At 47.6% G+C, this 22,469-nt stretch overlaps 2 protein-coding genes across 2 annotated transcripts in view; one reads left to right on the top strand and one right to left on the bottom strand.

The window, feature by feature from the left end:
• The window catches only part of PSKH1 (protein serine kinase H1), a 29,758-nt gene extending 17,528 nt beyond the window's left edge, over positions 1–12,230 (top strand). The window contains exon 2 of the mRNA XM_057412935.1: positions 11,537–12,230. Coding sequence (XP_057268918.1) covers positions 11,537–11,854 — 318 coding nt within the window. The 3' untranslated portion in view covers positions 11,855–12,230. The remainder of the gene's footprint in view (positions 1–11,536) is intronic.
• A 7,519-nt stretch (positions 12,231–19,749) lies between these two features.
• CTRL (chymotrypsin like) lies at positions 19,750–22,393 on the bottom strand. The gene is made up of 7 exons (XM_057412954.1): positions 22,210–22,393; positions 21,965–22,068; positions 21,767–21,846; positions 21,440–21,521; positions 20,866–21,046; positions 20,159–20,292; positions 19,750–19,968 (listed from the first exon to the last, which is right to left on the bottom strand). Exons 1-7 carry the CDS (start codon positions 22,259–22,261, stop codon positions 19,810–19,812), a joined length of 792 nt encoding a protein of 263 aa, XP_057268937.1. The 5' UTR covers positions 22,262–22,393; the 3' UTR covers positions 19,750–19,809.
• Between the last annotated feature and the right edge of the window lie 76 nt (positions 22,394–22,469).

Below are 22,469 nucleotides of genomic sequence, written 5' to 3'. Positions count from 1 at the left end.
TCTGGCAGTCTCTAATCCCATTCAACTTGAGATAAGACTGTTGCCAATACTGGATCGTGCTGGCTGTGACTTTGTCTTCCTCAGTCTTCAAAGATTTCAAGAATGGAGATCCCCACCTCCCTGGTGATCTTTTCCAGGGGATTGTATTTTTCCTGATGTTTCCTAGTATGAACCTTCCAAGGTGCAACTTCTCCCTGTTGCCCCTTGTATTATTTAGAGCTGCTGTGTGGTTCTCTTATCATAGAATCATGTAATGGTTTGGGTTGGAAGGGACCTCAAAGCTCATCCAGTACCAACCCCCAAAACCTTTCACTAGACCAGGTTGCTCCAAGCCCTGTCCAGGCTGGCCTTGAACACTGCCAGGGCTGGGGCAGCCACAGCTTCTCTGGGCAGTGTGTGCCAGCACCTCAGCACCCCTCACAGGGAAGAGTAACTACTTCCAAATACACACAATCTGCTGTTAGATTGCCTTTAGACTTCTCTTTGCCAGACTGAACAAACCCAGCTCCTTCCACCCCTTCTTGAAGGCCATGTACAATCCCTGGCCATCTTGTCAGCCCTCACCCAGCTCTTCTTCACAGCTGCTTTAAACTTGGGGGTTGCCAAATTTGGCAGTAGCTAGTATATGATTCCACATAGCAAACTGAAAACTTGTGGGCATCTTTTTGAAAACAACCCCAAAACACACCCCCCCCCCCCCCCCCCCCCCCCCCCGCAAAAGCACAAAAAACCCAATATAGGATATGACAGTGTAGGATATAACAAGGGCAAATATCACATTCGTATAAGATTATAGGTGTGAAATTGAATAAGTGTAAAGAGGGGTGTTTGAGTTGTCCTTGCTGCTTTAATTTTTCCTTCCTGTTTATGTAGTTGGGTGCAGTTTCAGTGACATACTTTGTTGTTGAGCAGGATCTCTGTCTCCTTCACTGAATAGTTTCAGTAAGCTGAAAAGAGACTGAAAAGGTAATATGGAGAAACACAGTGAAGTGAGTTCCAGAACAGTTGTCCTGCTCTAGATTGTAACAAAAACATCCCAAATAGTGCCAGGAAAGACAGCTATAAACCAGTAACCCAGGACTAAACTGGTCTAAACCAAGCAAATCTACTTTAGTGTCTCCTGATGCTTTATGCCTTTAAAATTTTCAAAGTGGCAATAGATTTTATCCTTGGCTACCCAAACCAGTGCTTTCTTGGGGAGAAACAGGAGTGTCATTAGACTGGGCCATACTGCCTGAACTTGGGAAGCACTTAGATACCTAAACCTGGGCTTCCGGGCAATGCTTGGATGAAGAAGGGTTATTTACCTACACTGACCCATGCCTGGGTTGGATTCTATTTCAATTGAAGGAGTGGCTATGAGGAAGAAAGGAAAGTCAGGATAAGCAGTGGGGCAGGTGCTGCCCTTCTGCTGGGGCCTTGGCACATCTGGTGCTCACAACACATCTCACCTGCATGCTGCAGGACTTGCTTGGGCTCCAGGAGGTTACTGGATCCCCCATGCTGTCCTGAGCAGCAGAGAAGAGCTCATGCCAGCCAGGGTGGACTAGCAACTAAGGCTGTCTTCAGATTTACTCCCCGTCCCTCATTCTCTTGTGCATCAACAGCTTGAAGCCCACAGGAGGGAAGGTGTGTGTGTGTATATATGTGGAAGGTTGTAAGATTATCTGTTCTTCCCCTTCTTCTGCTGCACTAATCGGTGTGATATAAGATATTCTGCCTCCCTGGGGAAGATTTTTCCTTCCTGTCAAGGACCACCATTTCTTAGTTGAACTGCTACTGTGGATTGGCATATAGAATTACGTACTGTGCTAGCTCCAGTTCCAGTTCTCAGCCAATACATCTCTTAAAGTAATAGTTCAGTATGAGACAGCATTGTTCAGATCATAGTTGAGTTTTCCTTTTGAGAATAAAGGCGGTAAAGGTGTCAGGACACCCAGATGTTATGAATGGATTGGGGAGAGGTTATTTCCCACTTTAGTTACTGCAAATACTGGTGTGAACTAGTCCTATAGAGATTTCCTTTGGAAAGTTCTGGTTCTTTTCCTCTTGCCTTTTTGGTGGTAGTCTCCATGTCGATGTAGAATCACAGTTAACTGTGTTGGAAAAGACCTGTAAAATCATCAAGTCCAACCATTCCCCAGCACTGCCAAGGCCACCACTGAACCATATCACCAAGGGCCTCGTCTACACAGTTTGGGAACACTTCCGGGGATGGTGACTCCACCACTGCCCTGGGCAGCTTGTTCCAATGCCTGAGCTCATCTTCTCACCTGTGTTCTTCCAAGTGCATGTCTCTTGACCCTGACTTTCCCAATATATAATTTGTCAGTCAGACCAGCAGTTAAAGTCCCCTATGTCTAACTGTAACTTGCTTGTCCCTGCACATGGCACAGGGCTGGAACTGGATGAGCTTTAATGTCCCTTCCTACCCAAACCATTCCATAATTCTATGACACATTTTTAAGAGCTGGAGGTGAAGCAATCCAAGCTAAAATGTGGTATCACCGCATTTTAACGTACCAGTTATTTTTCTTGGCATTACAGTCAGAAGAGCCAGTCCTGACTCTAGAGAAAAGTTTTGTGTTTATTGGTTTTGTAGCTGCTGTAATCTTACTGCATGATCCTAATTGAATACTTGGTGTTTGTACAGGGAAAATGGGCTGGCTATTTCCATTCAGAAAGCTGGGTTATGGAAATTCACAGTACCACATGGCTGTGCATACTTATAATGCTGTGGATTGTTAAAGGGCTGTTGCATTTTCCTCTTTCTTCCTTCCTCTATTCCTCCTCCCCACATCAACAAATTAATGCTGAATGCTTGGGAGTCTCTCCTGTGCAGTCTTTAGTACATGACATCTTTTCATCGGAAACTTTGTGTTCTAGCTCTTTTGAACTGCTTGAGTTTGATCACCTCTTTGCAACTGCTTGTGGGCTGAACAATGCCTGGGACATTCCTGAGCCACAGCATGGTGGGTGGTTTACCGCACAATAGCTCAGAGCTGCTGTCCTCAACCTGTTCCTTTGGAGCTGACACTTTCTATCTGAAGTCATGTGGGAAGCTCCTAAATTAGACAGAACTACGTTAACACTGATTGATTCGGAGAACTTTCCAGGAACTCACCAACAAAGTTGAAGTTGACAAGCAGGTATTCTTTACTGTGATGCCAGGAGACACGGGGGATAGCTCCTCCTAGCCTGTCTCTCTGAATTGCTAAACAAACCGTCCTTATATAGTCACTAAGCATGCATATTCATTGCGCACAGGCATGCATATTCATGAGGCTACTTATGTATTACATCATTCTTCTAGAAAGTTTCCAGACATACATACAAAAACGTGATGGTGGTCTCTGAGGGTTGTTTACTTCTTCCAACAATCTTCATCACTTCTGGCAGACTCTGAAGCACTTACAGTAGATAATGCTTACAGCAGCTTAATTGGTTCAGTAACACTGCAGACATAATCATCCTGTCCTTCTGCTTATCCGTTAGATTAGCTGCAGCCCATCCTGGACATCTTCTAGTTTCAGATACTCTATCTACACTTCCTGCTTTTCTGTCCTGTTTTTCTTACGCTTATTTCTGTACTGAGGTCATAAGGACCTAAAACTACGCCAACTACAAAAGTTTATATTATACAAGGATTCTCAGTATGTTCTCTACCTGCACTCTATTTTTTTTTTCTTCTCTGAAACATGTACCTCAGTTATTTTCTATTGCTACTGTTACAAAGCCATCAAACTTGACATTACTTAGAACTTACTCTACTTATTTACAAAGGTTTGCATTTCATTTTGTGCCTCCTTGCCTCAGTGTACATGTGTGAAAGAAGCAATGCAAAGAATACTTGAGGACCTACAGTTAGTTTCATTTAAAAAGTAACAGTGTGTCATTTGTCTACCACAAGAGACATCTGAATCTAAAAATGCAGCTACTCTGAAAAATTATAGAAGATGGAGAGATGCGCCCTGCCTCCGGCACTGTACAGATGTGTTAGACTAAGCACTTTCTGTGGGGGAAAACAAAGCCTTTGCTATTTATACTTGCGATACCAGGGGGTCATTGGTGTCCTGACTGACTTTCTTCTTACTGGTTTTTAATGGTCCAGATTACTGACTGGTTTGGGCTGGAAGGGACCTTAAAGCTCATCCAGCCACAGACAGGGACACCTTCCACCAGACCAGGTTGCTCCAAGCCCCGTCCAGGCCATCCTGGCCTTGAACACTGCCAGGCCCTTGTCCAAGGCCCCTCTCCAGGTTTCTTGTAGCCCCTTTAGGCACTGGAGCTGCTCTAAGGTCTCCCCCTTAAGGAACCTTCTCTTCTCCAGGCTGAACCAGCCCAGCTCTCTCAGCCTGTCTCCAGAGCAGAGCTGCTCCAGCCCTCGCAACATCTCTGTGGCCTCCTCTGGATTCACTCTGACAGCTCCACGTATTTAATGCAGCTGTGAACAGCTGCAGTCTGATTTTATACATGTATAGGGACACACTGACAATTCCAAGCAGTGGCATGGCCAAGTGGGTTTATAGAATAGAAAGCAACTGTTGTGAGCCTTGCATCCCTCATAGGCTCTTCAAGAAGGGCTTGTCCTGATGCACGTAATTAACATCCTGATCTTTTATATCCTTTAGAATATCCTTTATATCCTTATTAATCCTTTATATTAAAAATTCTGGCTGCCCAGGGCAGGGCTGGTCTTCTAAGCTTCTGGTGTCTGCATGGCTTGTTCTTGTTAGGGGCATGAGTGTGCATGTGGGGGGAAGATGCACTACTGAAATCTAGACTCTTCTGAAAGCTGATTTGAAAGAAAAAATTATTTGGGGGGAAGCAACTTAGAAACCTGAATATAATAGAAATAATTTAAAGAACTAGTGTCCAACAGGAAAATAGATCAAAACCATCTTTGCTGTGTATTTTAAGGTAAAAACAAGTAAAAAGCATAAACCTGTTTTCTTGTTGGCTTGTTCACAGTGCACATTTTGGTGACGGCTTGACAGCAGCATGTGCTCCCATCACAGGCAGGGTGAAATTCAGGGCCTCTGCTCTGATATCTGAAATCAGCCCTGAAAGCTGCTCTGCCTACCGAGTGCCAGCTCCCACCCCCACCTGGGTTTAGTGAGATGAGAGAGCTCACGTTCATAACACAGGTCACTCTTATGTCAGAGGCTCAAAATGAGCTGGGAGCTCTCTGTGGGGTACACCAGGACTGCACTCACTTCATCTGGAAGTGCAAGAGGTGGGTTGGTGGCTTAAACCAGAGAACAAGTTGTTTGTTCCCCACACACGGGTCTGGATGGCAGTAGCCTTTCTGCTGATGTGAATAACAGGCAGGGGTGAGAATGGGGTTTAATCACAGAGGTCCTAGCACTGCACGTGGCCGCCTAGCCTAAGTGACACTCATAGGAGTATCTCCTGCTTTTCCTTCAGACTCAGAGCCTGAGTCTGAATAAAACATAGGGTACTTGAGAGCTCTTCAATGCATCATCAGTGAGGCTTCTTTCCCCTGAATATGTTACTTAGCAGGGCTGGAGTTGCAGGTTGGCAGTGTGTCCTATGCTCTATAGGGCTCAAAAGTTCAGAAGATGCTGTTGTAGGAAATGCTGGTGCACCTCAGAAGCAGTAGCTGTCATTCCTGAGGAGCCAGAGCTAGAAATCTCCACCACAGGAGTTTCTCTCCTTGTCATTAAAGCTGTAAGGCAGACTTAGGCACAGGTTTTGTTCTTGGTTTAAGTTCTGCTAATTCTGGATTCTGCCAGTTGCTCACTTTAACTGATGTAGCTGCTTGATGACTCATGACAAGGAGCAGTGTCTGAAAACCGCAGCAAAAAATTGATAGGAGCTCCCTGCTTTGGCTCACTTTGGTTGCATACACCAAAGCATCTGCCAGCATAATGAGGAGTGGAGCATCAAAATGGGAATGAACAATTATTGAATGGCATGCTCATCTTTTGTGGCATGCAGCATTGCTGTTGGCAGCAATAAGAGCATGGTATGAAGGAAGTTCCTTTGACCAAGTTAACATGTTCAACCAGTCTATCTGTTGGGGCAAGCTCATTCCCAATAAATGTTTTTTGTCTTGTAAAACTTAAGGTAGCCATCTGATGGTTTCCTGTGGGTGAACGTGCAGGCTACTGTAGGCAGCCTCCCTGGTGCTTTGAAGCTTCTCCAGCACTCATCCTAGTAATAAGTGGGACTGGGATATGGTATTTTTGACCTAAAAGTGATCTGTTGCAGCTGTGGTAACATGCTTTGTGCTTCATGTTTTTGTAAAGACTGACTGGCAAAGGAGAGTCAGGCCTCTAGGTGTCCCTTACCTTCCACTTAACATGGTTTTAGAGCTCATGTGAGTTCTCCTGAAAACCACACGTTAACTTGGGTAGGTATTGGGAAATAAGCATGTATTTTTCCTTTAGAGGTGCTGTGAAGACTAAAAGCAAAGCCGGGCAGTCAGATGACTGGTTTTGTTTGCGCAGGATTAACCCCTCTGCGGCTTTGTGTCTCTAGTGAAATTGTCAATGAGCTTTGGAGGAGGGGAGAGTAGGCTTGTGCTGAGTCTATGGAGTCAAGGAAACTCCTCAGGTAGTCATGGGGGAGTTGCTCTTAACTTGGGGAATGCTGTAGCCAAGCTCAAGCAGGTCACCTGTAAGAAATGGGTCTCTGAAGTTTGCCAGGTTGCCATCTCAAACTTCATTCATGATTTCACCAGGCAGTGAAAGCACAATAAGACTTCAGGATTTGAGTGTCAGAGTGACCTTGTGATCCTCCTCTAGGTGGTCTGTGGGGGTGCAGGGTGATAAAGGGTGTCTCCTGGGCCTGGAGGGATGCAAGGGGGCAGGCACTCTGATGACAAGAGAGTTTTGCCAGTAACTGCTGTTCTTGGATATACAGTGTCCGTATACATCTCTAAAGCCTGTCTTCCTTCCCCTCTTCTTGGTGGCCTCTTAACCTCTTAGATTCAGTTGTTGGATAGGATAACTGCATGAAAGATGGAAGTGAGGAATGAATGCATGCACAGCTTATCTCAAAGGAGTTACTAAGAGCTGGTTTTCATACATAGTCTCTAGAGAAATTTTCCTGCCTGCTATGGATCTCCACATGTCTGAAGGTTTGTGCTAGTTAGTATGTAGGGCATGGTTTTGTTAGGGTTTTTTGTGTCTGTTTTGTTTTAGTTTAAGGGTCATTTACAGCTTACAGTAATATTAAGCTTTACTGTATCACATCTATTCTGGACTCAGAAGCCTGGTGAACACTGGGAAGAGCACCTTAGGGCCGTTGTCCTGTAAGCACAGGCTGGTAAGTCTTCACTAGTGTTTTCTGATGGTTAGATAAAGGACAGCAAAATGATGGCATGACATCCTCCTTCACACTCTGCTGAGCCTGCAGATGAGAGTAAAGATGTACTGTTGTTTCCTTTAGTGGTTGCAAGGACTCTTATTAATTCTGCATTAGGATGAGCTATTCAGATTTACTTACTGCAGCTCTTCTGCTCCCCTCCTCCCTTTCTTTAATTTAGTTCTGCTGGATCATGGTTTTAGCCATTCTGCTAAATTCTGGAGTTAGATACAGTACTTTTCAGAGGATGTTCAGCTCTCCAACATGAGGGCCAGTATCTCCAGTGTTAAACTAGTCCATATCTGGTGTTTTTCTCGTGAGAAAGGAGGTTTGTGAAGTGGATGCTGCACCAGCTATTGCAGACAGAGGACTTGCTTGCAGTTGTTGGAAAAGCTGGTCACCCGTGGGAAGTCTGTTTTGGCATTCAGCAAGTACTGCTGAGGTTCTGCTCATGATATGACTATTTACCTGTTTTGTTAAGGTATGTAGAAAGACAACAGATCTATAGTAGTATGTTTCTCTTCTGGAGAAATGCAGTCTAACAGAGAGAACAGCACAGAAGTTACACTCAGACTGCATTAGGTTTGAAATCAGTTCACAGAGGAGCAGGAGTGCAAGGTGAACAAGTATTGGTGACTTATCTTCATTTTTTGTGGTATTTTTGCTTCACAGAAGAGGGGAATACTGCAACAGTAAGATTAAATGCAAAGCCATCTGAAAAAATCTTCACTATAAGGGCACTGAGGCCCTGGCAGAGGTTGCCCAGAGAAGCTGTGGCTGCCCCATCTCTGGCAGTGTTCAAGGCCAGGTTGGAAGGGGCTTGGAGCAATCTGTTCAAGTGGAAGGTGTCCCTGCCTGTGTCAGGGGGTTGGAACTGGATGAGCTTTAAGGTCCCTTCCTTCCCAAACCAGTCTAGGATGCTATGATGGCGTTTAGCTGATGCAAAGTTACATGGCCACTGGGTGGGAGCATTCTCCTTCCAAGCCGTTATAGTTCTCTTCAGAGAAAGAGAGGGGCAGAGCCTCCTCGAGATCGCTTCAGTCCTGTTGTGTGGGTGCACCTCCTGTCTGGTGCTCATGTCCTCCAACCAGTGTTGACCATTATCAGATCTCACAAACTCCTCTTGCTGCCTTGTGTTATTAATCCGGAGGGTTCCTGGAATTTTGCCGAGTTAAAGCTGCTGTTTTGCCAACTGCTGCAAGGTTTCTGGTGAATGGACGTATTTCTTTAGGGTCTGGGGTTGAAAATTGCTAAATTCATGCCACTGAGTGTTTCAGTACAATGTAGCCCTAACTATTTTTGATAAAAGGTTTCAGTGAAATAAACCCAAAGATGTGCATGGTGCAGCAAATGAAACCTCCAGCTGCTTAAACAGATCAATAAACTGATTTGTGTTTGCTGACCAGAAGAAAAATCTAATTGCAGGTACTCCATAGTCAATGTTTGTGGGGAAACTAGAGTAACTACAATAATCAGAAATCCAGTTTGCTTTTGTTTGGAGTTTATTCTTTAGGTTTCATTAAACTGGTCTGGTGCAATGCACAGCCCTCTCAAGGCTTGGGCTGGTTACGTATTCAAGGTCTCTACATCTTCAGACTGGTAAGCTCTTCATGGATTTCTTCATATTCTAAATTATCTCATTTGGCTTTTTTAATATGAGTTAAAATGATTGAAGTAATACTGTTCCTGGTGTTCAGAGGTTTGTTCCACCTTCCAGAATCTCCTGCTCTGTGTTGGCCAGCCATTAGTTGACTGAAGTTTGAATGCATCTGAACATCAAAAATAGCTCTGAGGTTGCCCCAGGTTCCAAATCTGTGCAGTTACTAACATCTGCAAGAGGAAATAATGCTTTCCTGCCTGTTCTGAAGATAGGCTTCCAGGAAAAGTATTGTGTCAGTCCTCAAGTATTTCTCACCTGAGTGCATCTCTTACATCTCCTTGGATTTAGGTAACAAAGAGAGGATGGAGATCCTGCCATGACTGTATCTCCATGAGTGACAATATTCAGAAAAGTAAAAGAGTTTAGATAGAAGGGAAAAAATACACAGGAAAAACAGTACAGTTGGAGTCTTGGGAATCTGTTTTCTCCATTTGAGTGGGACAAAAGCTGTCTCAAGGTGTCACAGTCGTCTCAATTACTGGTAGCAGTAATGAAGATGAAGAAGTCAAGAGTTCTTGAAAAGCTACTAAAGGAGAGTAGAATTGTCACCAGCTTTTATTATCACTTTGAATTAAAGTTGGTAAATTGGGTAGACATTAGCTTGGACGTCTCATTAGTGTTATTTCTAGAGCAGAAAATGAGTCCTCTATGAAGGAAATGGACTGGGATGAGCTTTGTCTGCAAGGAGGAGGACAAGGAAAGAAGTGATTGGAAGTTAATGAGGTGTAGACAGGTCATGATGACTTTAATGAGTTTAACTGTGTGAATAGCTGATAACTTAAATGAGTCTCAAAAAAGGCTACAGAAAATTGTGTTTTTAAAGTATTTGAAGGCAAGCCTGGTGAAAGCTGAGGGAAAACCTCTTGTAGCTGGATTTCGTTTGGATCTGTCTGTCTGTGGAAGAGAGAATCCAAAGGTCATCTGTAACTAGAGATCTGGAGTTTAAAAGGAACATGATGTGTTGACCTGCTGATGGACATATGGAATGACTCTGGTATTATCTGAGATTATGCCAATGAAGACTGAGCCCCACAAATTGATGCCCTTCACCGTTATTTAACAAAGAAGCCTTACCCAGAAATGTGGTAGGAAGCCAGTAGCTTGAAATGGGATTTTTATCTCCCTGTGGCAGAGGCATATTTTGTTTTTTTTTTTTGGATGTATTGCTATCAATAGCATAACCAAAGAGTTACACCATTTATAACACAGACCAGTATGTTCATTGAAAATTTTCAACGTTATTGTGGTTTTTGCTACATTTGGAAATGGTTTTTGTTATTTTGTTTATCCTCTGTATAAACAAACACTTTAACAAGGCTCTGATCAAAGATTGTCCTGGTTCTGTTCTAACAAGCGCCTGTTTTTTCCTTACCATTCATGTCAAGATGCATTTCATCAGCAAAAAAAAACTGATTTAAGGCTGGTCATGACAAACTATATGTGAAAGCAGTAGACAGAAAAGCTAGAATTTTAAGAAATCTTTGCGTTAGCTGATTTTATTCTTGACAGGGAGAGGGAAGTGGATTTTGGATGTGGTTTCACAGTGCAGAACTGGTGTCTGATCCGTAGAAGGCTGTGCTTCCTCTCCTGAGCACCCTGGCTCGAAGTATTTCCATCTCTACCCTGAATGCATTCAGGGAACATTTATAGGTTTTTATTCATATACCAGGATTTTCTTTCAGTTCATATCATCAGTTCTTATCATCTTCACTCTCTTCTCTTGCATAGTTACATCCCATTTTAGCTGAGCATGCCAGGCTGATTTAGTCATTGCTTTAAAAGAAGCACTTCCTGCAACCTGATTATCCTAGCAGGTGGTTACTCGGCTAGAAGTTACTGCTGGAGAGGTGTTTGAGTCTGGGGTTGACCAAGACTGCGTGTGTGTCTGTGCACATCCATGTGTAGGTGTATGTAGGCTTGAGGCACCTGGGAAGACCTCTGAGATCCAGGGTAATCTGAGTGCCCAAACCCAGCTGCTGGAGGCATCCATGCTCCACCTATGCACATGTAGACATTCCCCCTAACTCAGCCTCTCCCCCTAACAGTCTCTTGAAGATAGTGTGTCTCATTCTGAAGACACAACTCATTCTTCTCATCCTGAAGTCATTCATTTGACTTCTTGTCAGGGACTGTAGTGACAGGACAAGGGATGATGGGTTAAAACTTAAAACAGGGAAAGTTCACGTTAGGTATAAGGAAGAAGTTCTTTCCTGTGAGGGTGCTGAGGCCCTGGCACTGGTTGCCCAGAGAAGCTGTGGCTGCCCCATCCCTGGCAGTGTTCAAGGCCAGGCTGGACAGGGCTTGGAGCAACCTGGTCTAGTGGAAGGTGTCCCTGCCTGTGGTGGGGGTTGGAACTGGATGGGCTTTAAGGTCTCTTCCAACCCAAACCAGTTTGGGATTCTCCTTGGACAGATAGTGTTGGTCACAACTTGGAAGATTTGAGAATAAAAGACAGCAAAAGCACCTTTTGGGCATGGGAAGAATTAATTAATCAGCAAAGCTATGCCGGGATGTTTCATTGTAATAATCTCTTTTGTGTTTCAGCCCTGGCCCAGTGTTTCCAACCTGGCCAAGGATTTCATTGATCGTCTACTCACGGTGGACCCCAGTGACAGGATGACAGCCCTTCAGGCACTGAAGCACCCATGGGTGGTCAGCATGGCAGCCTCTTCCTCCATGAAGAACCTACACCGTTCCATCTCGCAGAACCTTCTCAAGAGGGCGTCTTCCCGCTGCCAGAGCACCAAGTCCGCCCAGTCCACCCGCTCCAGCCGCTCCACCAAATCCAACAAGTCACGGCGGGTTCGGGAGCGGGAGCTGCGTGAGCTCAACCTGCGCTACCAGCAGCAGTACACTGGCTGAGCACTGGGCTGGGACCTGCCAGGCATCTTCACACATGTCTTCTCTGCAGTGTAGGTGTGCAGCATCCACACACTCAATGAGGAACATCTAGGTTCCTCCTTCTCTCCCTCCAGGTGTCCCCCGCCATGAGGAGGTGTCCTTACCATGAGGAACCTCGTCATGGCTATTACCCTGCAAGCTGTGCCACAGGGGTCTCGTGTCTGAAACGGGGGAGCCCTTGTGGATCAGAGCACAACTCAAGAGTCTCAAGTAATACACAAATTAAGGAGCCACATAGGGAGAAAAGCTCATTCTGTAGTCCAGGAGCTTGGTTGTTCATAGTTATTTATTAATTCCAGAGCATTAAGTTTCTCTCGCATATAAAAAAGGAAGGAATCACTTTTAAGTGGATGCACACACACCTTAAGTGTGTGCACAGACACGTGTGGGTGTGTATCTGGTTTGAAAATGATACATACACAGAGTTGGAGCAGGTTTAGTTGGATCTGTGGTGCCTTGGTAGTGAGGCTGTTACGAATCATAGCATCAGAAGTAGGATAGCTCTGATTCACTAGTGTGCTGCACACCAACTCCTCGCTGAAGTGATGCCAGTTTTCTGGGATGTCTGGGAAGCTGTGAGGTTTCTCCAAGGGCTGCCATCCACTCACAGCATTGAGGGATTACTGGAGCTGCACCAGAGCTGCTGTGCAATTTGGGAACAAGGCTGAAATGCTGTGAGCTCGGAGCTTAGAGTCTGGCTCCTTGGATCTGGACAAGGGGTGCTACTGGTGGAAGGGTGGGAAGATGATCATTGTCCTGCAGGAACTTAATGGTACACAGAGAGATGTCTTTGGCAAGGCAGGATTTTGGGGGGTTCCTTGCTGTCTCTCTTGAATTAGCCCTCCCATATTTGCATCAAGAACAGTGCCTCCCAGGCAGGGTTTGTTCTTGCCGTGACCTGCCCCTGTCACATGTGTTTTTTGCCCCTAACACCAGCATTACCAACTGTGTCACTTCACCAAAGCTTTAGTGGTTCCAGGTCTTGCTCTCTGCAGGTTTTACAAGGCTCCCCTGCTTGCATGCCTACTTTGCCCTGGTACTGCTGTCCCTCCTCTGGGACAGTGAAGTGGTGGTGGGAGATGTTGGGATAGCCATAGATGGCTCCATAGCATCAGGGTAGGGGTTTGAGTATTGGAGGCCCAGTCCTGGAGTGTCAGCAGTGACAATACCCTGGAGATACTATGTTAACACTTTAGATCTGCTGGGGGGTGACTTAAATTCAACAGGAAAAAAGCTGCCTTTCAGTTTTCTTGGGCTGTGTGTCCGCTGTGGGGGCCTCTTGTGAAGGACCTTGCAGGGGAGGTGGGAGCTTTAGAGCTGAGCTTTGTGCAAGCCTGCTGAGATACCTCCCCAACTAGTTAGAGCAGTACATTGGGGCTGATGGCACAGTGTCAGGGTAGATTTGGCCTCTTGTGGTAGCAGATACAAGACATGCAGTGAAGGAGAATGTTGGCTTGGAAACTTTTCATATGAAACCCTACAGTTTGCTTTATGCTGTGCACTTGGAAGTGCTTGCTTGGCTCTGAGCTGGAGATACAGGCTATGCAAGCTCAAGGGCTGGTGAGCATGGCCTCTCCACCCAAGACTGATGTCTGTGCCACCACATTTTACTGTCAGCAAGGTTTTAAGTGGTTGCTCACAGGGAGCTTCAAAAGCAGCTCAACCTCAGTGGGGGAAAATTGAGTTTGCTGTGCTAAGATGGGCTATAACCACTGTGAGCACAGCCTGTGAGCCTAGGTGATGGGGAATACAGCAGAGGACACCTGAGGACAGGAGGTGTGTGTAGCAGTGGTGAATTCCAAATCCTTTGCATGGTTTTGCGTATTATTCTTAGAACTGTGCATCCTTTGCAGGCTGCCCTTTCTCTGAGTAGCTATCCTATGCATGGTCTTTCTTCCATCAGCTTTAGCAGATACCACAGAATTACCTAAAATTGGGGAGGTTTTTCAGCTCTGTGGATTGCAAAAAAAAAAAAAAATTCTTCAGCTTCTTTTACCTTCTCGCATAGTTTTTCCTTGGTCATTATTATGAACTGTAAGCTGGATGTGATTTCTGATACCTGGCAAAACAGGCAGCTTGCCTTGTCTTGTTTCATAAACAATTCAGTGCCCCTCAAGATGACTCTCCAAAAGCAGCAACCATGCTACAACAGGTAGCAACTGGAAAATTCTTCTTTCCCTGTATGTTAAGAGATGACAGGATGCTCCCAGAGGGCTTTGAGCTTATAAGAGTCTTGGAGCATCTCACAGGCACTGTGCTCCCTTTTGCCTCCTGGGTACTCTCAAGGCCATCCCCAGATTATTTTACACCATGTGTAGCCTTAAAAGAGGTGTTTTGCCTGTATGAGGTCAAAGTGATGAACTGAGCCAAGACCTCTAGAACCTGAGACCCTTCCCTTTAACCATTAGGCTAACCAAAATGCACAGGCATTGAACAGGTGTCTGCCCATACTGCTCCTTCATGTGTTCTCTTGTGGGGTGGGATCCATGAAGATGGAGATGAGGTCAGGATGTTGAGTTCTGCTTTGACCAGGCTTGTTTCTCCACCTTCACAAACAGAAGAAGAATCTCATCTGTGTCAGTTCTTGCTTTGTTGCTCTTTTCAGCAGTTGGTGGAAGGAGGAGTTCACAGTGATGTCACTGGAGGTGATTTTGGGGTGGAATATGTTTTGGGAAGCACGATATTGCTATGTAGCTTCCTAACAGTGTCAAGTCATCAAGTGATGATGGTCTAGGACTGGGAAGTGAATTGGCAGAAGGGAGGATCCTTCACTGACAGGAGCAATACTGGAGAGCTGCAACCCATCTTCTTGAGATGTGGAGATGTTTGTGGTCCTCAGGCATGCCTCTGCTAGGGAACTGCACCAAAGAGGACCAAGTCTATCCCATAGAGGGCTTTGACTTTTATATAAAGATAACTCTAATTCTCTTGACAAATGCAATGTATTCTTATTTGCATGGAAAAATCAATATAAACATAGGGAAAATCTGTATGGGCTTTCCTTAGATCATTTTATTATAACACTCCTGTCTCAATCCCTCTTCTTTTTCTAAATTCAGCATTTTCAGGACCTCTTGTACCCAGACAATGACATGTGTGGTCAGAGGTGCACTAGCAGAGCTCCATCCAACTGACCCTTGGAGTCCTTGGTGATCTTTCTGTTTTCACTCTATCTGCAAAGCTGGAGTGGTCCAAATGCTGTGTTACGTGATCCAGCTTAAGGGCAATTTTTCTGGTGCTTGTACCCGTGCAGTTGTGGCACATTTGCAGCTGGATCGGAGGAGGCGCACACAGGCAAAGTGCTGTGATTTTGAGCCATAGTTCAAGTGCCTTCAGTCTTCTTCTAAGAAGCTCTTCACTGTGAATTACCTTGGTCATCTGTTTTCCATATATATTCCACAGGAGCATCTCAGTGCTCGGCTTATCTCAAGTCTCAGGAGTTTACGCTTTTCAGGAGTGCCTTGTTTGGGGATTTTAGAAGCTAAAATCTCTCTGATGTGATTTTTTTTTTCCTGCTCTTCTGTTAATTTTTAAATCTCCTTGTTTGGCTCTTAATGGTGGCTCTGATTTGACTGGCAGGGTTTTGGGGAAGACTTCCTCTGCTGCTGAATTAGCTGTGAGGAGTCAGGTAACAAACAGATGTTCCAGCCCCTTAGCTGGGGAACTAAGCTTCATATTAGCTGGGGTGCAGATCTCCTGACTGCTTTTGTTTATGCAATGAAAATGAAGCTGGAATGACACCTAGTGGCAAACTGTATTGTGTCCATGTACAGCCCTCTCCTGGTTTCCTTCCTCAGTTCCTGGGTGACATGCTCTTACAAAGAGAACTCTGGGTTTGGTGTGCTGAGTGATGGTCATGGACCACACCTGCAGTACTTATGTTCAGCAACCTTCTCAGCATGGCACAGTTTTATCCTGAAGTGATACAGTGATCCTGAAGAGCAATTAGACAACACAGGGGTGAGCATGTGCACCCACTGGAGCTTATCAACCCCCAGTGTCTCAAGGAGATGCTCACCAGCACCCTGCCCTGGGGAGGCATCTTGAGGGACACTAAGAGAAAGAAAAACCTAAAGATACCAAGGCTGGAATCACTAGGTTTGGGACTTTCTCCCATCATGAGACACTATGGTGCAGCTCAGGGTGTTGCTTTCCAGCGTATTCTATTTCAGGGGAATGCGGTTGTAAGTAGTAGAGGGAATGACGGTTGGTTGTCTTTTGGAACTTAGCAGTACTGTGTAAGACATCCCCATCGTTTTGCCCTGGGAGTTTGGCTGCTTTCTTGGGGGAGAAATTTATGGCTTCAAAGCATGTGGCCTGTCAGATGCATGTTTTTTATATACTTTTTTTTAAGGGTTATTGGAAAGGAATGTGGAAAGGTCTTCCAGAAATAACATTAGGTGGTCTGCAGCCTTACATTCATGTATTTTTCTTTGCATTTTACTAAAACAGCAGTTACTTGTTCATGTTTGATTTACTTCTCACCCTTCTCAGGCTTCTAAAAACCTAACATGTCAACCAAGTGGTGGTAGAAACCTCCGTTTCTTCAACCCAAGGGAAGTCTGTGCTATTTGACACTGAGCTTGTGAGCATCCAGAGGCTCCTGCCAGTCCCTGGACTGCATTGTTCTTGGAAATGCACAACTGGATGTGAAGGCTTTATAGCCATGATTGGAGTGCAAGGGCTCTGACCTGGCTTTGGTAGTGTTGTGGAAACCAGCTGCAGGGTGGGGACTCTGTTACAGATTTATGTTGAAAATTATAAACCCTCAAACTCTTAACTTCTTTGGAATTTGTTTATTTTCTCCTTGTAGTCTTTTCTACTTCGGTAATTTACTGCTCAGTTTCTCAGTCCTGTTTTTCTATGTGGATGTTTGGCTGAAGTACTAATAAGGTCAACTTTGATGCAATGCACAAGCTGGAATAGGAGGCATGGGCAATGTGACCACTTGGCAGCAGCTCTGGATTTGGCTCTGCAGGAGCCATGGTGAGTCCTGGAGTGAGATAAAAGCAGCTGTACAGTGTCCTGCAGGTGTGAGAAGGCTCTCTTTGGGGGCCCTACAGCGCAGGCTTAGCAAAAGATGTTCTTGTACAACACAGGTCAACTAGTGTGTGGCTGTTAATAAGCCTCTTATTAGACTGCATGGGACCATATTCTTATTTCAAGTGATGATACTAAAGATTTGGAGGGTTTGAGGTGGGTTAAATTGAAATCTCAAATGTTTGACTTAATTCAGTTTTCTAAATGAAAGAGAGATTGGCTTTTTTGGGGGGGGGGGGGAATCACACCCTCTGGAGGAGTTGGCAGCCTGTTGTCTGGCAGCAGCGGGAGCCCTGGGACTTGCAGGAAGGGTGATTCTGTTCTGGCCTCTCACCAGCTTGGCTTTATCCTGGAAAATACCACAAAGTGCCTGTGCCACTTAGTGCCAGATGCCAAGTTGCCTACACCACTCTGGGGAGGTTTTTGGTGCTTTTTTTGACTGCTCAGTGTCCTGTTTGAGCCTGGACAAAGATCACAGCTCCCGGGTGCTCCAGAGGCAGGTGCCTGCAGGTCACTTGTGCTTTACTGTGCAGTGTATTTGCCACAAAAAGAAATGTGAAGCAGAAGGATGCATGGTGGCAAAAGCATCATGGAGCTTGGTACCTTCCACCCTTGGTGTCCCTTCAGGGGAGGGAGCTCTGCCTGCATGAGGGCAGCTCTTTCTTCTCCCACTATGCTCCCCTGTGTGGTGATTCCATGGGTCCCTCGTGTGTGATGTGACTGTTGTACTGTGTTTGTCTGCTGAATGTGGAAGGGATCTGTGGCCCTGGCCAGGTGGGTTGGGAATGAGGAACTCCTGTGTGGATGCCCAGATGCCATGAGTTTTCCTGTTGCCTTTCACTACGGAAAGACACCTCCCAGGACACTGTTAGGCTGGAGATCTGCCAGCACTCACTGTTATTTTTGGTTGCTGAATTTCCGGTACTGGCTTGAAATGATTTGGAAGTAATTCTGGTCGCATCCTGTTCATCTCCTTAAAGGGCTGTTTTGAGCAGCATCCAGTTCTGTGACATGCCTTTTGAATCTTTACCCTGAAAACTGTCTTGTTAGGATGAAGTCTGAACCTTTGTAATTAATCTGTAACGTTACAATTAGTGTGTACAGAATTATTTATTTTGTGTACTCGGTCTGCTAAACATGGAAGTGTATCTGTGTACCCCATCGCCCTGCTGTCATTACATCTGCCTCATAGAACCAGAAACTAGGTTGGAAAGGACCTTTAAGATCATCAAGTCCAACTGTTCCCCAGCACTGCCAAGGCCACCACTGAACCATGTCACTGAGGGCGTCATCTACACGGTGTGTGGACACTTCCAGGGATGGTGACTCCACCACTGCCCTGGGCAGCCTGTTCCAATGCCTGAGCACCTTCTGGGGAAGAAATTGTTCCAAACATCCAGTCTAAACCACCCCTGGTGCAGCTTGGGGCTTGTCCTATCCCTTGTTCCTTGGGAGCAGAGACCAGCCACCTCCTGGCTCCATCCTTCTGCCAGGCAGTTGTAGAGAGCGATAAGGTCTTCCTGAGCATTCTCTTCTCCAGACTAAATGCCCCCCAGGTCCCTCAGCCATTCCCCATCACACCTGTGCTCCAGGCCCTTCACCAGCTCTGGTGCCCTTCTCTGGACCTGCTCCAGCACCTCAATGTCTCTCTTGTACTGAGAGGCCCAGAACTGAACACAGGATTCAAGTATCCATGGGTTACCACGGGCTGATTTGCTGCAAGGAGCCACTTTGTGGGCTGTGAACGATGGTCTGGAAAGGCAGGAAGGAACTGCTCAGCCCTCTAGTACGTTGCACAGCAAGAAGGTATCAGAGAGCCCATAAAAGAGTTTGCTGGGGTCTTAATTGCAGCAGCCTCAGAAGGTGCCTAAGGGAGACCTGGTATGGGGCTGGGATGTCTACAGGGATGCTCTGGGGGAATCGGGTGCTCAGCCTCTTGCTGGAAGGCAGGGTTTGGAGGCTGAGCAGGCACCTGGGGACAATTCCTCCCCTCTTCTTTGGCTTGCAAGGTGGCAAACTGGGCCAGTGGAATACCCTGGGTCACCCCCAGCAACTTGTCATCTCTCCAATTCCACCCTGAGCAGCTTCTGGGGACCAACAGGGAAACCTGCCACACCAGTGAAAAATGCACACCCCTTTTGAACCATCCCCTCCTGGAAAGGTGAGTTCTCAGGAGCAAGGGACCCCATCCCAGCAGGGGTGGGGGGGGGGTGACATTGGCAGAGGTTTTATATCACATTCACATCACTGTTAAAAAAACACCCTCTGCCTCACTCTGGGACAGTCTGATCCTGCTCTTCTGGACTAGCTCTATTTTGAGCTGCCAGGAACCAGGTTTCCCTTGGTGTGTGTTCCCATGTAAATTATGGGTCTAAATAGCAAGCAGGGAACTTTTAAGACCTTGTGCACACACCAGCACCCACCTCCCGTGGCAAGAGGAGCTGTAGCTCCACAGGCCCTTTCCTGGTAGGACTGTGTGGTGCTGGAGACCCTGCGCCTGGATCAGTGAAGAACCATCACAGGCACTTCACCCACCCTCAGTGCTGGGGTGGTCTCTGGGCTGGTGCTGCCATGAGCAGCCCTTGAGCTGCAGCCAGCCCTGCTCCCCCTCTGCCTGGGCATCGTGTCCTGGCTTCCCCCCTTTCCAGCAGGTCCCAGGTGTCACCAAGCTCCAGCTCTGAGAAGTGTTGAGCTTCAGGAGAGGAGCAGAGGGTATCCCAGGCTCCCTGTGGTCTGCATCATGAGAGGAAAGGAGCCAGAGGCAGTGCTGGAGAATGCTGACGCTTTATTCCAAAGCGGATTGCTTTGCTCCCAGCCCTGCTGAGCTCCCTGTGCTGGGAGCAGCCACCAGTGACGGGATCCATCCACCACCGGCTCTAAGCTTGAATAACGTTGTTGATCCAGTTTCGGAAGTGGCTTACACGGGTGTAGGCAGCTGGTGTGTTGACATTGCAGTTGCTGCTGCCCCAGGAGACAATGCCAATTAAGGTCCAGAGGCTCCCATCCTGGTATACCAGAGGTCCACCAGAGTCACCCTGCAGAGAAGACACCTCCAGCTTAGTGGTCCTACCACATGCTCCAAACTGGTCCTTGCCAGCCCCAGGCACCTGCTCCCCTGGACATGGAGCTCCATGTCTCTGGCCCTGCCCATACAAGGATGAGGAGGAGGAGCCCATGTGTCCTCTTCCTCTGGCCTCCCTGTGCTCAGCAGGAGCAGCTCCTTACCTGGCAGGATGAGGCACCGACGCCACCAGCACAGACCATGGAGCTGGTGATCTTGCTTCCCCAGTACTCTGCACACTCGCTGGAGGAGATCAAGGGCAGGGATACCTGCTGTAGGCTCTCTGCCAGCACGTAGGCTATGGGAAAGAAGCACCATAAAACACCCTGGTGTCAGCAGCTCTTCTGGGGCCTTTGGGAGTGTACAAGGCACCCTGGGCAGCTCCTGAACACACAGGTGCTGCCATGCAAAGCGCCTTTCCGTCCATGCCAACATATTCCTTCTTCCCAAGAAAATGCCCCATCCCTGGCAGTGTTCAAGGCCAGGTTGGAGGGGGCTTGGAGCAACCTGGTCTAGTGGAAGGTGTTCCTGCCCATGGCACAGGGTTGGAACTGCATGAGCTTTAAGGTCTCTTCCAACACGAATCAATCTGTGATTCCACGATTCCCCAGGAGAGATCATCTTGGCCAGACAGCCCTGAACAAGGGCAGGCTTGTGCCCATTCTCAGTTTGCACCCATCCACATCCTGAGCACACACACCTACACCCGTGCTTGCACCACCGCACACGTATTCACACTTGTACGTGACAAGACAGGGTCACACACTGCCCAGCTCCCCTACCCCATGTGCAGACAAGGTGTCATCCCCCAAAGGTGCCACCAAGCACACTTAGACCATGCAGGGCCCTCCCCAAAGCTGCAGTTATTTACAGTTGACACTGGTGCGTCCCCAGCCGGTGGTGACACACTGGAGGTTGTCGGGCAGATGCAGGTCAGGGGGGGGCAGGCAGACAGGGGACACACGGGGTCCCAGCTTGGCAGGTGAGGCGAGCTTCAGCAGGGCGATGTCATTGCTCAGGGTGTACGGGTTCCAGTTGGGATTCGTGACGACCTGCCAAAAAATACCAGAATGTGAGAGGGGCTTTGGACAAGGGCCTGTAGGGACAGGACAAGGGGGAATGGCTTTAACCTGACAGAGGGGACACTGAGATGAGCTCTTAGGCAGAAGTTCTTCCCTGTGAGGGTGCTGAGGCCCTGGCACAGGTTGCCCAGAGAAGCTGTGGCTGCCCCATCCCTGGCAGTGTTCAAGGCCAGCTTGGACGGGGCTTGAAGCAACCTGCTGTAGTGGAAGGTGTCCCTGCCCGTGGTGGAGGTTGGAACTGGATGGGCTTTAAGGTCTCTTCCAACCCAAACCAGTCTGGTATTCTGATTAATCCCTGCCCTCCAAGAGCAGCTATTTTGCAGAACTGCAGCCCCATCCCAGCACCAGGGCTGCCCAGCTCACCCTGACCACATTCTTCACTTGAACAGAGTCAGCCCTGGAGGTGCGGTCATATCCCCCGAGGACGACGACATGGAAGAGTGGCCTGTGAGAGGTAAGAGGGTCAGTGGGACACATGGCAGCCAGCACCTGGGGTGGGAGCAGTGCTGGGAACATGCTGCACTGAGTGCCCAAGGGAAGCCACCGTGGGGACAGTCTAGGGGGAAGCCCCTGGCTGCTCAGTTCCTTGGGTGCTGGCCTTAAGGGCTGTCCCAACTGCCACTCAGTGATGCCCAGCACGACCCAAGCCCCTCGTGGCACCAGCATGGGCTGCTGGACATTGCTCCTCACTTGAATTCGCAGTGGGCAGCGGTGACAACCCAGTTCTCGTTGATTAAGGAGCCACCACAGAAGTGGGATCCGAAGCGGTTCTGGGGAGGAAAGAAGGAGGAAGAGCTAGGGCTGGGCAAGCTGAGTTCCCTCCTGAAGTGGGGGACACGCAGAGGGTGTCACAGGGCCTCTTGGTGCCTGGAGGAGTCAATGCAGTACCTGCAGGGAGACCTGCCAGGGCCATGATCCAGGCACTGCATTCTGCCCATTGATGATCCTCTCGGTGTGGTGGAGCAAGGGGCTGATGCTGGGCTCCCCACAGCCTGTGGGAGAAGCAGATGGACATAGGGGTGACCCCAAAAGCTCAGGGCTCACACGTAGGGGCCGCCTGTGCAGGTGCAAGTGGCTCTATGTCACCATCCCTGGGGTGCCTCGGTCCTCCCCACACCTGTCAAAGCGCTTACCTGAGACCGTGCTGGCAAGGGCCAGGCAGGCAACTACCCACAGAAACGCCATCCTGGGAGGACTCGGCTGTGCCACTGAGGCCACCAGCTTTATAGCAGCCAGGAGCTGCGTGGCTTGTAACTGGGCAGGGTAAAGTCCCTGCTGTGGGGACCTGGCCAAACCTGGCACCTATCATTTCCCATGCAAGTGCAGACATGGGAACAAGCTGTCAAAAGCACTCTGGGGTGCTTGGGCTGTGATAGCTGTGTTTGTGCAGTGG

This window comes from Pezoporus wallicus, unplaced genomic scaffold (assembly GCF_028554395.1).
Source record: "Pezoporus wallicus isolate ANWC-B61680 ecotype Strahan unplaced genomic scaffold, APGP_CSIRO_Pwel_v1 contig_13006, whole genome shotgun sequence".
NCBI lineage: Eukaryota > Metazoa > Chordata > Aves > Psittaciformes > Psittacidae > Pezoporus > Pezoporus wallicus.
The sequence above is the reverse complement of the archived record's forward strand: the minus strand, read 5'-3'. Positions and strand labels throughout refer to the sequence as shown.